This window comes from Procambarus clarkii, chromosome 60 (assembly GCF_040958095.1).
Source record: "Procambarus clarkii isolate CNS0578487 chromosome 60, FALCON_Pclarkii_2.0, whole genome shotgun sequence".
In the NCBI taxonomy this organism is placed as follows: Eukaryota; Metazoa; Arthropoda; class Malacostraca; order Decapoda; family Cambaridae; genus Procambarus; species Procambarus clarkii.
The window spans coordinates 17,355,649-17,373,488 of record NC_091209.1 but is presented as its reverse complement, the minus strand read 5'-3'; the positions used below and the strand labels follow the sequence as shown (position 1 = coordinate 17,373,488).

Sequence of the window (17,840 nt, the reverse complement as noted above, 5' to 3'; positions counted from 1 at the left end):
AGACAAGAGTGACTGAGATTAAACAAAGGACCAAACCTAACAAGGGCTAATGTGAAGCTGCCACATATGAGGATGACCTTTAGAAACGTGTGTAAAGTGGCCTTCAGAGAGCACAATAAACACCTCGGTGATCCCAGAGGTGAGGGTGGCATGCCTGCAGGAAGCTCGTCTTTGTTGTTACAGTCCTCTCGATCCTCAATGAATTACATGACAAAATAGTGGAGACGAATTCCTTAACAAGTACAAGGGAAGATACGAGGGTCGCCAATCACTGTATCAAACTACCGATAATTTAAAATGCGGGGCTCGGAAACTGAAGTCTAAACTGACAAGCACAACTGCACTTGGATGTGTATATACACATATACGCGCAACCCCTCCCCCCTCCCACACACACACACACACACACACACACACACACACACACACACACACACACACACACACACACACACGCAACACACACGCAGGGATGGGCCTGGTAGCCTGGTGGATAGCGCGCAGGACTCGTAATTCTGTGGCGCGGGTTTGATTCCCGCACCAGGCAGAAACAAATGGGCAAAATTTCTTTCACACTGAATGCCCCTGTTACCTAGCATTAAATAGGTACCTGGGAGTTAGTCAGCTGTCACGGGCTGCTTCCTAGGGTGTGTGTGTGGTGTGGACAAAAAAAAGTAGTTAGTAAACAGTTGATTGACAGTTGAGAGGTGGGGCGAAAGAGCAAAGCTCAACCCCCGCAAACACAACTAGGTGAATACACACACACACGGTTGGAACAAGCTAAGTGAGAAGGTGTGGAGGCCATGAATGGAATGGAATTTCCAGGGGGAAAGCGCCAAGCAAGACAGCACTTGGAAGGGGTCAAGATTTGAAATGGGTGTAAATATGTCCCAGAATATTTCATGCCAGAACAGTTTCAAAGTGATATACGACAAAGAGTACTGAGAAGACGGGACACCACGAGCCTAGCTCTCATTCTGTAATCACACACACACACACACATCACTAATCTAATCAATACACGGTACCCGTCTATAACAAGTTATCTTCTGTTATCTGTAGTTACAAGCCACTGTCATCACAACCTCCCCATCGAACGCTGTCACCACCACCGCCATTATCACAATATCTCGTCACACTTCGCATGTCCTAAACTAATCAACAGTCTTATACACTAACACTGGCTAAGCCTAGGCTACACCTGTCTCTGGGAGTCTCCTTCGACACGCCCCCCGTAATTATTCTCACATATATTACATTTATGCTTTAATGTAAACAAATCCAAGACATTAAGATATATTTTTCTCACGATTACTTGTGATAGGATAAGATTGTTTATTGACGACCGCACAACAGATATTGGGGGTTGGGTCAAATCGTACACAAGACGGTTCGATAAACCTCGTTTTCCGATTGTCAAAACCATATTACTCCTGTATATATGTGTGTAAATCACGAAATTTAACACGTGATGAAAAATGTGACAGTGTCAGACCACGAATTGAAACAGAATTGAATTAAAACAGGAATATGCTATTATTCACACTAGCATAACAACTATTGTCTTCGACTACCACTTCCACAATTACTCCTAGTCCCATCTACCCGTCTGTGTACAACACAGCAGGACCCTATGTTCTACACCCAACACCAACAGGGTGTACATTACTCCAGGTAATACCACCTACCTAACCTCCAGTTCCTCCTGCACAGTACCTACACGCACACCCACTCCCCACTATGCACTAGCTGAGCAGCTGTCTCATAATACATAATTATGTATAAGGAGCGTCTTCCCGATGCATAATCACAGCTACATATGAGGAAGACGATACTGTCTGTTAAAGAGATAATTTGACTGAGTATTCATCCCATAAAACAGTGCGAGTGTGAGGCTACTAGCTCAACCCATTCGCTCAACGAAAAGGTCGCATTTTGTACGTTATAATAACCAACGTAACAAATGCGTGTCGCTGCTTAGGTTAGGAGGTTGGGTTGTTAACAGAGTGGCAAATGAAGAGCAACAGGTTGGCTAGCTAGCGAAGTGCAAAAGGTAGTACTCACTTGAGGGTCCACCAGATGTCGAAACACATAACGTTGAGCCAGAAGAACGCCGCCATGAAGCTGAAGTGAGTCACCGACGCTGTTGGGAACACAACACGCTAGTGTTAGTCTTCACCTTCTAATTATATTAATTATTGCTTCATAATTAGTATTGAGAGTAGTAATAGCAGCGATAGTAACAGCAGTAACACCAATAACCATAGTAACAGCAGTCACGATATTCTTAATAATAATAATAATAATGGTCACAGTGACTGGTTCTGATTGTGGTGTCATGATAATGATGACTGATGATGACAGTGACGACTGGTGGTTATGTCGTCCTGCTGATAATGACTGATGATGATGGTGTTGCCGTGACGTTGATGATAATGACTGATGATGATACAAGTATGACTGATAACTGAGAGCGTCACACAGTTACCAGCTCAGCGCGGCTCCTTACATACCTCGCCGACCACTTGTTCCACAACAAAAGATCTCAACACCCAAACCACCACTTTATTTACACTTAACTCGAATGTGCATATAATGTTAAATCTCCACAAACCAGCATACACACAGAAGCTAAATTGGGTCGGTCTCAGTAACCGTGTTGATCATTCGTCACCGCAAACACCTCTTGGCGGGCGGGGCTTCCCTGGTGGTGTTTTTTCCCCCCTCCACAGCGGATTTTTTCTTCCCTATTCGGCGTCGCGTTCGCCTCCGCTGCCACTTCCTGCATTAGTCTTTGTAGCCTAATTTTCGTTCTGGTTAGGTTCACTCAAGTCTTGGTCTCGGGGAAACACATTGGGGGGGATTACGTGACGTGTCTTACCTTCCTACGCTATAATTTGTTGTGGTTTTTAACCTGCGGTAATTATTTTCCTTCGGTACACTTGCCAGAGTAATCTCACGCGGGAAGACCACCGTAAATTAACGAAGGAAGTCCAGTGTAAACACAGGACCGGTGTAAACTAACAGGGAAAAGAAGTGTAAACAAATGGAAGAGGAAGATCAGCGTGAGCTAATGTAGGGAAAATCTATAAATAAAAGGAAGCCTAGCGTAGACTGAGGAAGACCTCCGTAGACGGCCTGAGAAAGACCAGCGTAAACTGAGGAAGACCTGCGTAAACGGAAGAAAACCAGCGTAAACTAACAAAGGACATCCCAGGTAGGTAGATCAGAGCAAACGGGGGATAACCCAGTACAACTAGACTGAGAGGTATGTGTATGAAGGATGTTGACAAGGACAGACCAGCTGGGGTTGTGGGAGCGTGTGACGGGCCCTGCGCTTCCCGTGGCAGTTACCGTATAGTCTTGAGTCAGGGCAGACGTGACCTCGGCCGGTAACCAACGTACCAAATGCAGCGTGCTATGGAAAGCAGCTGCTCACAAAAATATATGTTGTTTTTTTATTCTTTTAAGCATCGGGTAGTTGGGTTAGGTGGGTGGCTTGGGTTCGTATGTTTTATTAACCTGACTTCAGGTCTATCATCTTCTGGAAGATTATTAAGGTTTGACACTTGCTTACACACCAATCAGCAAGTATACTTTAGTCCTAAACATTGTGGAGGACTTGGGAGTATATACTCTGTATATACACCGAAAAACAAGGTATACTTCGGTGTATGTATGCCAGCAAAATTATACGCATACTTTACCAACTAAATGTGAACAACAAAAAATCAGATTTAGAAATCTCTATGACCAAATAATTAACAGATATTTAATCACAAATTATGTATCACTTTAAGTATTACCAAAGTGTATAAAGTATAAATTCTGTGAGTAATATATGACCTTCCAGACTCACTGAGTGACTAACCTTTCCGTCGCCGCCCACAGGATGGGCGGGGACTCATAATCTATATAAAACTATAATACCTCTTCAAGATCTCAACATTTGTTCCGGCAACACTCGTTTCCGGTGGATGGTTGACCTCGTAAACATCAGATGTGTTCAGTGTTCTCTAATACTGTGCTCAAGGCACCCTTACTCTTCACTGGGCTTAGTGTGCATTTCTTTCCTAGCCTATCCAGTCCGCTCTCTTCAGCGTTCCCACCGTCAGGAAACAGTTGTACTAAATTGCCTGAACTTAATCTACCCGAAGACCCACGAACAGAAAACGGGACATTACGTCGATTTCGTGAGCTATTACCATTTTTAATACATCAATTTTTGGCCTTTGGGAAATTATATGTTAAAATACGATGTACTATTTTGGAGAACGAGTTGGTCTTCCAGCAATGCTTTTTATTATGCAAGGTTGGGGACCTAACTTTCAAGCAACTTTCATTTATGGATTATGAGATCTCTCGTGTCCGTTCAGGAGAAACATTTTGTGCGCTCCTAGGTCGTCTAAGGAATGAATTAATTGATTGATGAAGATTGATGCCACCCAAGAGGTGGCACGGGCATGAATAGCCCGCAAGTAGTAGATTTTTTACTTAGTAAATGTATACATTGTGCTGCGGTCGCATTTAATCGTCAGGCTGCTATCGCGGGGGAGGATACAGCTTGACAGTATTTATGAGGGTGTCCAGCTGCTGGGAAGTTATCTCTTTCTGTATCTAATGTAAAGCAGATAGTAGATTCTCACGAAGCCAGGAGAGGGCGTGGTGTGATAACGAAAACATTGCCAACATAAAGCCATTATGACAGCACTGGCGATGATGCTGGAGAACGGTCCGTACCATACGTGATCAACGCAGGCAGCTCACATCCCACTGGATCCTAATTCAATTTCCGGGCACCTGATGCCTCTGTTCACCTAGCTGTAATTATATACACGGGAGTTAGGCAACTGTTGCGGGTTGCATCGTGATCAGCTGCTGAGCTAGAGAGAAATCTTGATCAGCCTAACAGGCTTCCTGTCTCCGTCAATGGGAAACCATAATGGTTTGTGTATTAACATTAACATGCTGGCGATGAGTCACAATAACGTGGCTGAAGTATGTTGACCAGACCACACACTAGAAGTTGAAGGGACGACGACGTTTCGGTCCGTCCTGGACCATTCTCAAGTCGATTGAGAATGCTCCAGGACGGACCGAAACGTCGTCGTCCCTTCACCTTCTAGTGTGTGGTCTGGTCAACAACATTAACATACTTGGGTACATCCGCATTTATACGGCTACTCAGCCTTGGAACGATTACCAAGTTTGTATTAGGATAATAAAATACCCATCTGGCAGGATGGTTTATCCTACAGGTAGCCACCACTGGCAGACTTTAGATGCATTATGCACTCAAGAACATGGGAGTGGATAAAGTAATACATATGACCCTAATGGAACTCTAGTATTCTATTACTATTGTTATTTGCAGCAAGACGTTGTTTGGAGCAGGAAGACAACTGCTTCCAGCCCCTTCTCTTCTTTTATATTGGGTAGGGACTTTCCAAGTACCACAATTCACGTTTAACATTACCGTAACTACAGTGCACTACTTTATATCTACCTTGAAGCATATTTCCCGTCTCCGAGCACTACAAGTCCCTACCCTTCTATACATTTATACTGCTTTAGATACAGCCTTTGCTCATCTTATGAATATAAGATGAAAGGAACCTGCCCAGAGAGCCTATTGGCCCAATACGAGGCAGCTCTATCCACCCAAATTCATTCGTATATATGTTTTTTGTGTGTCATTAGCAAATGTTTAGATCTTGTTTCGCGGACATGCACAAGGATTATCAAAATTGGCGCCGAGAACCGAGCCTTGAGGAACACCACTTGTCACTCCACATTCCTCGAAATTGCGACCAGGTGGAAACCGGCAGAGACTACAAGGCTAACAGCAACGTTAAAACGTCTCTTGTCACCCGAGGCCACAGCTGGATGCAACTGGAAATACAAGTCCAGTGACTGACCGACACCCTTGCATCTTTGATGCACAAGATGGCAGTCGTGACCAGGCAGATCATGACCCTGGACTGATCCGCACCTAGGTAATATAAGGCCACCGCCAGCCAGTCGGGAGACCTCCCTCACCATTTGGTCACCATTTGGTCCGGGAGACATCTCCCGTCACGCAGGGTGCAGTTGCGCCTCCACAGATCTCCAGTATCATCTATTGATACTGGAAATGGCTCAAAAGGGCCACCACTTATGGGCTATTCATGCCCAAGCCACCTTTTGGGTGGCTTAATCTTCTCTCTCTCAGTCGGGAGACCTACTCATGCCCACCTCTTGAGGTGGCTTCATCTTCATCAGTCGCGGGAAGGGACATGACCCGAGGTGTACCCAGCTTATCGGTGTATATACAGAGTTGAATATTATCCTGAATTATGTTCGGGACTAAGTAATACTTGCTGGATGGTCGGTAAGCTTGTGACACGGCTTTAATAACCCTCCTGTGGTTCACAGGCCTTGAGTTCAACACTAAACCAAGTTAAGTTTCACTGGATCGGCAACGTTTCTGGCAGTAAAACCTATACTCTCCTCGCCCCAGCAGTCAACTCAGGACTCTGCCTACAGCATACTGTCTGACTTCTCAAATATCACTTGTACCATCTTATATCTTATTTTGGGAATATATACACATACATACATACATACTATATATATTATATATATTATATATATAATTTATATATATGTATATAATGTGTGTGTGTATATATACACACACACATTACATTGTGTGTATATTGTGTGTGCCCTTCTCCTACATTGCCAAGGGCATTATAAATGTACCTCCTGTTCTCTCTCACTCCTACAATACCTTAAGCAGAACCTCTCGCTCTCTATCCTTTTCACTGTGTCACGTAATCTATAGTTCCACAAGATTAAGCTGGATGATATAGGAGATAGAATGCTATCTGGGATCCGTGAGTGGCTTACTGATAAGACACTGGTAGTAAGGTTGAGTGTGTAGCCTTTGTACAACCCTTTGTGTGTAAGTTATTGGGTCCAGAGTGAGTTTATGTAGTCTTCAAATAATATACAGTATACAGTGGGCAGTTCAGTACACACACACACACACACACACACACACACACACACACACACACACACACACACACAGTATGTGTGTGTGTGTGTACTGAACTGCCCACTGTATACTGTATATTATTCATTGTAACTGCGTTTTAATGCCAATGTTTGACTATTCTAAGGCGTTTGAAGACTACAAACTCACTCTGGACCCAATAACTTACACACAAAGGGTTGTACAAAGGCTACACACTCAACCTTACTACCAGTGTCTTATCAGTAAGCCACTCACGGATCCCAGATAGCATTCTATCTCCTATATCATCCAGCTTAATCTTGTGGAACTATAGATTACGTGACACAGTGAAAAGGATAGAGAGCGAGAGGTTCTGCTTAAGGTATTGTAGGAGTGAGAGAGAACAGGAGGTACATTTATAATGCCCTTGGCAATGTAGGAGAAGGTACTAAGGTAGGAGTGAGAGAGTAGGGGATACTGTCCATGGAATGGTAAGGAATAGATCTAGAAGGAACAGGAACGAAACAATGACACATGAGCTTGAAGTAGAGTACAGTAGAAGAGAGAGAGAGAGAGAGAGAGAGAGAGAGAGAGAGAGAGAGAGAGAGAGAGAGAGAGAGAGAGAGAGAGAGAGAGAGAGAGAGAGAGAGAGAGAGAGAGAGCACAAGATACTGACCCATGACTTTGCAGGCGGCGAGGGGTATGATTTCGGTTGTCCACTGGACGGTGACGAGGCTGACGTAGGCCAGCAGGAGGGAGGACACGTGTGACACCAGACACTTGCCGTGCACCTTTGCGTGCAGCTCCGGCACGCTGACGTAGATGAGGAGCGTGATGGTCAAGAACACGCACGACACCACCAGAAGTACCGGGTAGATGTACAACTGCACAGCCTGGCAGAACAGGCTGGTGCTGGCACTGTCCTCCTCGAAGCAGACGAGAGGCAGCGTATGAACGCCTTTTCCTTCTATGTAGAAATTGTCGATGCAGTACTTGTCTGACGGGAACACCCTTGCGAAAATAGGCACATGCAGGGATCCGTTCGTAAGCAGGTAGAACTTGTCGTTCTCGTTTATGTGTGACTCCAACTGGAAGAAGGTGGGGCAGAGAGGGAAGCCGGAGACAACCGTGAGGGGATGTGGGGGCGTGGCCGCGGGCGACAACGTGTCAGGGTGGAAAAACTCTGGCTGCCACAGTTCGTTCTTCTCTATCACATGCTCACACTTGCCGTAAAAGAACGTGCCTTCAGGACAGCACTTGCGGATGCACGTGGTATTGGTGCAGGCTTCGCGGTGGGCAGCAGCATGGTCCTTGTAACATACCTTAGCCACGTACTGGGATGCCGTGCCCGCCTCATTGCCCACGCAGTACTCGGGAAGAGTTTCAAGCTTGGCGCGCTCTGCAGGTGGTGTCCAGAGCAGCTGCGCGCCCTGGGGGGTGTAGACCAGGCCACCTTCCGTACCGCCCAGCTTTACATATCGAGTCTCCGAGTGTGAGTCACAGGTGATGTTGACCACGTCGCCCTCCACCTGCGGCCACTCCACGGCTTGTCCTTCCACCAGCACAGGTGGCGCCCATGCCACGCCCGCCTGAGGCACACACCCATCATCCACATGGAAAGTAAAGTTGAGGGGGCAGCACTGGGGCACGGAAGGCGGCAGGAGGCACACGTGTGCCTCCCAGGAGGTAGGCTGTCCGTGTGGATCGTAAGTATGATCGACGCAATAGTCAGAGAAGGTCTCTTCCCGCCAGTGGAGGTCCCCGGACTCGAGTATGGAGAAAATGTACTCGATGTGACGATTAGAGTCAAGGAGAACGAGGCTGCGTGGGTGTGGGCACCTCACTTGGCCCACCTTCACCCTGCCGAAGGAGCTAGTGTTGGCCACCACCCGCTGCCCACTGTGGGGGTCAAATACTGCCACGATGGTTTGGTACGGGTGGCAAGCGCCTCCCCCCCAAACCTCGTCTCCTTCACATTGACACTTCCGTATCGTCGTATTGGATAAGTCTGGCATAAAAATGTAGGCTGGACTGGTGTAGTAGCCATCTGCGCCCAAGTCTTCCGGATGGCCCGGGTAGTCCACCGCCTCGCCAGGATAGTCCAGTCCAAGGGCCGGGTAGTCCTCCTCCCTGGGGACTACCCCTTCCACACCCTGACCCTCAACTCTTCTCTCCACCACTAACAACAGCAACACGAACAAGAGCGGTGTCACTCCCGCCCCCAACACTCTACTCACCATCGCTACAAGAACAAGTGCACCAGCATCTTACCCCAACACTCCCGCACCTCACTCTCCCCAACACTCCTCCATACCGCTACTCGCTAACATTGTATGGGTCTCGATCTGACCAACTTAACACCGTATGAATCAACCAACAGTGATACTTTTGTTTCAACACGTTGCAGACCATCCTTTCTTGACGTCACATATTCACGACTGGTGATGCTTCACGATTGCTGCACAGAATTTTTCTACCATTAGCTAATTTTCTACCAATACCAATGCCTTTTTATCTCCAGCACAACACAACTCCACCAAGTGAGCAAGGTGCGTTTTTACAGCACGTTGTCTACTTAAATCATCTCCACTAATTTCACAAGACGTATTTATGAGAACCTTGTCAGCACAATATAATCTCCGGATAGACTGCCTCAGCCACTCGCTGTCTGAAAAGAAAAACATTAAATTAGTCCAAACACTGCTAAGCCTACTTGTGGAAAATAAAATATTGTTAGCGGGAAGATATTTTGATGCTAATTTATTATGAAATCATTAAAATAGTTATGTCTGTATTAATGAAATGTATAATAACGTTCAATGACTTATCTTGGTTTACATGTATCTTAAACTTTCAACACTTACACGTGATCATAAAACCGATCTTATACTGATAATGGGGAGCGTACCTTTTACGAACCCATATTGTCGTTTAAACAAGACTACCTGTACTTACAAACCACACAAATCCGATACTTGGCGTGATGACATCCCAAGAGTTTATCACCAAGTTGGCTAGCTCATAAGTAACAAAGATGAACACAAACTAGGCACCATCACCTATGTTCTCTCTTCTATACTCTTCCAAAGAATAATTACGTCTAATGGCAAAGATGTGGTACCACAAGACAGAAATACCGTGTCACATTCGACGTGTGGCAAATCGTAAGAGGCTGCACATCCACCCCTCACAGCAACACTCCTAACCCCCCTTCTCACTCCACTGCCCAGTGTTAGGGAGTGGTATAATTGCTCAATTACCCACTCATACACACAACTCGCTCTCGTAACTTACCCACCCTTTTCTCTATCCATACGGTGCAATATATGTACATATAAAGTGTGGGAGGAAGGGAGGAGGAGTTGGGAGATGTATATTTTATAATATTTCATAGTGTCCGTATACTGAGAAGGTAAGCCTAAGGTGCCGCTACCAACAATATGGACAGGCAGTGATTGCCTTTCACGCTGGCACAGAGAAAAACAGCCTAGGGGCCTGTAAGCTTATAAGCTTACAAAGGACTTGTAAACTCTAGAAGCCTCGCCAAGACTCCATGTTGACAAATATACACCTTGCAACAAACGAAATATAAAGCAATTAATGAAGTCTTACGAATAACATAACACTGATCTCATTCATAACGGTGAGATTACTAACATGAAGAGCGGTAAATGATTGAATGTAACAAATCACAAACCCAAATGATATTTACAAATACAGATTCCCCTTTCATTTACACAGGTGGATATCAATGTTACGTTTGCATCTGCAAATAACTAATTTCTTTCACTGATAAGTAAATCATTTTTACAGCACGCATTGATATTAAATGAAAGGCAAGGCTAAAGCGAACTCAGACACCGACAGACGTAGCCGCTAATTTAATGATAAAACATATTATGTAATTAAGAAAATATATATATTTTCTCTAGTCACCTTAACTCGAGAAACTCCGTAAATGTCCTTACTGGCTTAGCACATTTCTTTTAATAATTGCTTAATTTCCTTGAAAATTGTTCAAGCTGTGTTATCTTTGAATGTGCGACCCATAAACGGCTTGTTATACAGAAAATAGTCGCATAGTATATTTTCCAAGACACAACGACAAGACAAAGCGGGAGAAAGGCAATCAGGTTTTTTTCTCACTGTTGCCATTTGACCTCGCCAGCCAACCCACGAGTGTCGTCAGCAGATATTCTTGTGTCTAACTAGCTTAATGACATGAAACATTAGCAAGTAGTTTACAAGGAAATATTCACAGTCCCACTTCCTGCCACCCTTAGTTCTCCAAGCTCATTGTATGGAGGAGAGGTGCCGTCATGACGTCAAGCGGAAAGTTTTAATCTAAAAACTTTTCATACCTTCCGGAAATGTGGCGCCAGAGTAATCAGGAAGTAGGCTTGCAGGATATGAGCCACGGCGCAGTGGGACAAGATCACCACCCACCAGGAAATGCTTACAGAGCGCCATCTGGGAACGATTCAACACCAACACGACTTTACAAATGTATATGTTTATCTCTCAGAATGTTCGGTAATATGTTTATTGTTTGTGATGTGTGTCTATGTATGTATTAACACGATGTACTGAACGGGGTGAGAATAGCTTAAGCTACCTCATCCCTTTCTGTGTATTTTACCTCAATAAACTTATTTCAATTTCAATTTCAGTAAGATACAGCAGAGGTTGGCTTAGCGTCCATGTCACCGCCAGGTCACCAGAGTCATCGGCCTCCCACACAGAGCAGCACCTGTGCCCACACCTGCACAGAAGCCTATACTAGGAACCAAACCCGCGCTTGAAATATAACATAAACATGTAACAACACACACGCCAATAATAAGACTAACACCACTGTAATACGATACATCCGTGTAATAAGATTGACATCCGTGTAATAAAACCCACACTCCTGTAATAATACTCACATTTCTGTAATAAAACTCACACACTTATAATAAAACTCACACATCTGTAATGTGACTCCCATGCCTGTAATATGTGACTCACATGCCTGTAATGTGTGACTCACATCACAGACTGTAATGTGAGTCTTTTTACAGTCATATAATTACACCTAGGTAATTGCATGCCTGTAACAAGATCCAGACCCACTGTAATAAGACTCGCACCCCTGTGATAAGGCTCACACTCATGCAATAAGGCTCACACCCATGTAATAAGACTCACACCCATGTAATAAGACACGTGTACGTGCAATAAAACTTACACATATGTACTAGTCGCACACACACACATGTAATAAGACCCATAATAAGATTTCTGTACCTATAAAAAGCCTCGGGATGTCTAAAAGCAGTCTTACATGTATGTTAAGACTAACGCCGGCTATGAGGCTCGCTTGCCTTTACTAATACTCGCCCTAACAATAAGACATACACACGCACATACTAAGACTCGGACGCAAGCGATCAGAGAAACACGCCTGTAATATGCCTCGCGAATGAGTAATAATACTCGCAGGCCATTAATCTCGGACAGCTGTAATGTAATGAGACTTGAAACACATTTAGCGAGTCTCGCACGCCTGAACATATGACTTGTGGGGTTGGGGGGAGGGCGGGGGTCGACCTGCAGGTGTAGGGTGGGGGGAGGGGAGGTTTTAGCTGTGGGGGGATGGCATTCGAGATTTAAAGGTGTTGGGGGATGGAAAGCTGTGTAAGTGCCTCCGTGAGGGAGGATTTCAGGTGTAGGTAGGTTATCTTGAGATGATTTCGGGGCTTTAGTGTCCCCGCGGCCCGGTCCTCGACCAGGCCTCCACCCCCAGGAAGCAGCCCGTGACAGCTGACTAACACCCAGGTATCTATTTTACTGATAGGTAACAGGGGCATAGGGTGAAAGAAACTCTGCCCATTGTTTCTCGCCGGCGCCCGGGCGAGAAGGCCACAGATGTGGTGTGGTGGTATAGAGGAGCACAGGTGTAGGTAGAAGGCCACAGGTGTGGGTGGGGACACAGTGGAGGAGAGTGCTACAGATGTGGAGGGGGAGGAATACAGGTGTAGAGGAGGAGGAGGATGATTACAGGTACCTCAGTACTCTGAGTCACCACTCCATCATCTTCTCAGTATTCGTATCGTCATCCTTATCAGTACTTGTTATCCTTATACAATCACCGTTATCACCGCCCTCGTCATAACATCAGCAGCAGTCATGCGCAAATCGGCTTAAATATATGCCTGGAGACATGTCAATCTGGCTAAAAGACAGGTGTATATACCTGAGACCTGTTGTGTTACAGTTATATATGGTATATATACACTACAACAATTCCTGGCTGTTCCCACAGGTCCAGCTCCTCTACACTACAGTACACACACACACACACATATATATATATATATATATATATATATATATATATATATATATATATATATATATATATATATATATATATATATATATATATATATGTATATATATATATATATGTATATATATATATATATGTATATATATATATGTATATATATATATATGTATATATATATATATGTATATATATGTATATATATATATATATATATATATATATATATATATATGTATATATATGTATATATATATATGTCGTACCTAGTAGCCAGAACGCACTTCTCAGCCTACTATGCATGGCCTGATTTGCCTAATAAGCCAAGTTTTCATGAAATAATGTTTTTTCGACTACCTAACCTACCTAACCTAACCTAACCCAACTTTTTCGGCTACCTAACCTAACCTAACCTATAAAGATAGGTTAGGTTAGGTTAGGTAGGGATGGTTAGGTTTGGTCATATATCTACGTTAATTTTAACTCTAATAAAAAAAAATGACCTCATACATAATGAAATGGGTAGCTTTATCATTTCATAAGAAAAAAATTAGAGAAAATATAATAATTCAGGAAAACTTGGCTTATTAGGCAAATCGGGCCTTACATAGTAGGCTGAGAAGTGCATTCTGGCTACTAGGTACGACATACATATATATATATATATATATATATATATATATATATATATATATATATATATATATATATATATATATATATATATATCACCGCCCAGTCTTTATATATATATATAATGTAGTTACGATATAAGGGTACACAGCGAATTAGTGGTTGGGGTTAGGATTTGGCTCTTTGCAAAACACATTTCTATCCATGCACTATATTTTATTGTCCATTAATATACATGTGTATACATGTTGGGTTAATGGGCGTCAGTGTTAATAGGATGGCCTATGTTAATAATAAGCTTCAATCTGATGTGATCAGATTAATTGAAAAAAAAAACATTTAAATTTCTAATAATGTAGGCACTTGTTGTGCTGCTCTCAGCTTATATATATATACACTATCAACATGTATTTAAAAAGTAATTCTCAGTTAACACTGGAAACTAAATTGTATGCCTACAATCAACCCCGAAGTTAACACACAAAATTTAACCTTAACAGCATATTTTGAGTATAATTTCCCACAGCCGCCTACAAACACATTTCCCTTTAGTATGTATATAGTACTTCAAGGTCATCAGAAAAGGTTTAGCCAAACTTACCACGTTAATGTGACGGGTCTTCAGCAGTCAAACACACTACCCAAGACACACACACTTGGGACCTTTTTCCATAACTCACTATCCAAACAACTTCGTCGGTTTCCTGGTGGTATATTTGCCGTGAAGGTGCGCGTGTGTGTGTGGGATTGTGGTGGCTCTCCACCAAACACAAGTTACAGTAGAGTTTGGTAGAGCGCGTAGCGTCACCTCCTCCCCGTAGCCTCGCTCTGCTCCTACTGGAGTATTGAAGTTACTCAATGGCCCTCAGGCGCCCGCCTCCCCCCCCCCCACCGTGCCAACTCTCGCAATTCACTTCACCTTCTCTAAATTACCTTATCTATTTACAAATATCACTCATATTTCTAGTGTGTTGAATTGTATTCGGCGACGAAACTTGTGAAAAATACATTCGGTGAAGGTGTTGGACATTGTCTGACTGTTAAGGTTTTGTACATGATGTGTGCCAGTGTGTGTTTACATATGGCAAAGGTCAAGATTGCAGTTACCAAGACATGTTTTGTTGTTGTTTTGTCTACACATTAATTTAAGAGCCTCAGGGCTCCGGAACCCCTCACTAACCCTCCAGAGCAACACTAATATTAATGACCCAGGTCAGAAAAATAACTATATTAGGGAAAATAATAATACAGTTTTCAAGAGTTGCCAGAAAGCGTTAGACACGGGCCATCACATATATAGACGCTCCAAATAGATTATTTCTTAATGACACAATATTTATATTACACCTGCAAAACTGCTGGACAAACAGTGACAACAATGAGGCATTTTACTGTTGGGCTGTATACTTAAAAATACATTAATCGTTGATCAATGGAGACAGAGGCAGCCCCAGTAACCCACAAGACAACCAAGGTCAACTGCCCAGATTGCAGTTACCCTTCGGTTTCTTGTTTCTCACTTTATGTAGCAAACACCGTTGGTATAACCATACATGGAGCCCTGTATGGGGTAACCATCGTGACAAGGTGGCATCATGAGGCCTCCAGCACATGGCTTGGCGTAGTAGCTTCAACACCTCCATGGAAATTACGGAAAAAAATTATAGACGCCGGACCAGTCTTATTTATGCATGTACTCAAGCGATATGAAAAAACCTTGAAAGCATGCAAAATAAAGCAATGAAAATAATGCTTGGAGTCCTGAAAAACTGCCAAATCTTCGAATTTAAGAAAAGAGCTATCTTCTCCCTGTTAGAAGCAGAGCAAATGAGCTTAGCGTAGCTTCCAGTTTTACCCAGGGTGTTGGTGGGGGTACATGCCGCCTCCCAGTCTTTCTTAGGGTGGTGGGGGTGTGGGGCATGCCGCCTCCCAGTCTTTCCTAGGGTGGTGGGGGTGTGGGGCATGCCGCCTCCCAGTCTTTCCTAGGGTGGTGGGGGTGTGGGGCATGCCGCCTCCCAGTCTTTCCTAGGGTGGTGGGGGTGTGGGGCATGCCTCCTCCCAGTCTTTCCTAAGGTGGTGGGGGTGTGGGGCATGCCTCCTCCCAGTCTTTCCTAGGGTGGTGGGGGTGTGGGGCATGCCGCCTCCCAGTCTTTCCTAGGGTGGTGGGGGTGTGGGGCATGCCTCCTCCCAGTCTTTCCTAAGGTGGTGGGGGTGTGGGGCATGCCTCCTCCCAGTCTTTCCTAAGGTGGTGGGGGTGTGGGGCATGCCGCCTCCCAGTCTTTCCTAGGGTGGTGGGGGTGTGGGGCATGCCGCCTCCCAGTCTTTCCTAAGGTGGTGGGGGTGTGCGGCATGCCTCCTCCCAGTCTTTCCTAAGGTGGTGGTGTGGGGCATGCCTCCTCCCAGTCTTTCCTAAGGTGGTGGGGGTGTGGGGCATGCCTCCTCCCAGTCTTTCCTAAGGTGGTGAGGGTGTGGGGCATGCCGCCTCCGTCTTTCCTAAGGTGGTGGGGTGTGGGGCATGCCGCCTCCCAGTCTTTCCTAAGGTGGTGGGGTGTGCGGCATGCCGCCTCCCAGTCTTTCCTAAGGTGGTGGGGTGTGGGGCATGCCTCCTCCCAGTCTTTCCTAAGGTGGTGGGGGTGTGCGGCATGCTGCCTTCCAGTCTTTCCTAAGGTGGTGGGGGTGTGCGGCATACCGCCTCCCAGTCTTTCCTAAGGTGGTGGGGGTGTGCGGCATGCTGCCTTCCAGTCTTTCCTAAGGTGGTGGGGCATGCCGCCTCCCAGTCTTACCCAGGGTGTTGGTGGGAGTTCATGCAGCTTTCCCGCCTTATCCAAGTATCTACATGGGGCGCCATGTAGCCACCCAGTCTTTCCTTGGGTATTGGTGGTGGGGGGTGGGGGGGGGGGGGGGGCATGCAGCCTTCCCAGTCTTACCCTTGGATCTCATTTTAGAGATCCCAGAATAAGACTGCCCTGCCATACATGAAACGGAGACTACATCAAACTATTCAATTTGTGCAATATAGCCTTTATATTGACCACCAAAAAGTCCTACTAAGCAATAAGATTCATCTAACCATTTAACTTGACTCAACTATATAGTAACAAGTGATCTTCACCAATAAGTGTGATTTATCTTGCTATAATATAGCTCTATCACATTTTAAGAATAGCCTAACCTTTCTTGCTGTAGTCTTCGTTTGATTATAAAAAATTACTTTATTAATGTCCAAATTTTTCTTGCTATAGCCGAGCTGAACATCTTTTGCCATAATATAGACTAGTCTTACATTATACTGTATTACATAAAGTATCTTTCCCATTTTAACATATCCTACTCTTTCTTGCTGCAATACAGCCAAACCTATCCTGACGTAATGTAGCCTAACCTTTAATAGCTGAGCAGCCCATAGGTTAATGCTGTACCGAAGTACTTTTTATTGTGCTCTAACGGTAAACATGTTACAGTATTTCAGCACATTAACAAAAGTTCTCAATTTTGGAGAATACCAATGATATTTGTTTCTCAATTTCATGCAGTCAAAAAATTTAGCAATTTTTGTATTTGGTATTTTAGCTTAAAGTTGTTAACAATTATATGTGATGGGGGGGGAGGGGGGGGGGGGGGGAAGGGTGTACTCACCTAGTTGTGCTTGCAGGGGTTGAGTTCTGGCTCTTTGGGTTCACCTCTCAATTGGCAATTTTTTTTTTTTTAGATGTGCACACCCCCCTCCCCCCATCTCAAGGAAGCAGTCTGTACAGCTGTAACTCCCAGGTACCTATTTACTGCTAGCTGAACAAGGGCATCAGGATGAAAGTAACTGCCCATTTGTTTCTGCCATCGCCTGTGTGTGAGACATAGACAAAAGAAAAAGACACACAG

General features: G+C 44.5%; 1 protein-coding gene across 2 annotated transcripts in view; it reads right to left on the bottom strand.

The window, feature by feature from the left end:
• The window catches only part of LOC123766744 (uncharacterized), a 48,065-nt gene extending 33,262 nt beyond the window's left edge, over nucleotides 1–14,803 (bottom strand). The window contains exons 1-3 of one of the 2 annotated variants that reach the window (XM_045756084.2): nucleotides 14,566–14,803; nucleotides 7,677–9,668; nucleotides 2,065–2,143 (exon numbers count right to left, since the gene is read on the bottom strand). In XM_045756084.2, coding sequence (XP_045612040.2) covers nucleotides 2,065–2,143; nucleotides 7,677–9,240 — 1,643 coding nt within the window. In that variant the 5' untranslated portion in view covers nucleotides 9,241–9,668; nucleotides 14,566–14,803. Of the gene's footprint in view, nucleotides 1–2,064; nucleotides 2,144–7,676; nucleotides 9,669–14,565 lie in introns of those variants that run through there. The other variant, XM_069307619.1, reaches the window with a different exon arrangement.
• Between the last annotated feature and the right edge of the window lie 3,037 nt (nucleotides 14,804–17,840).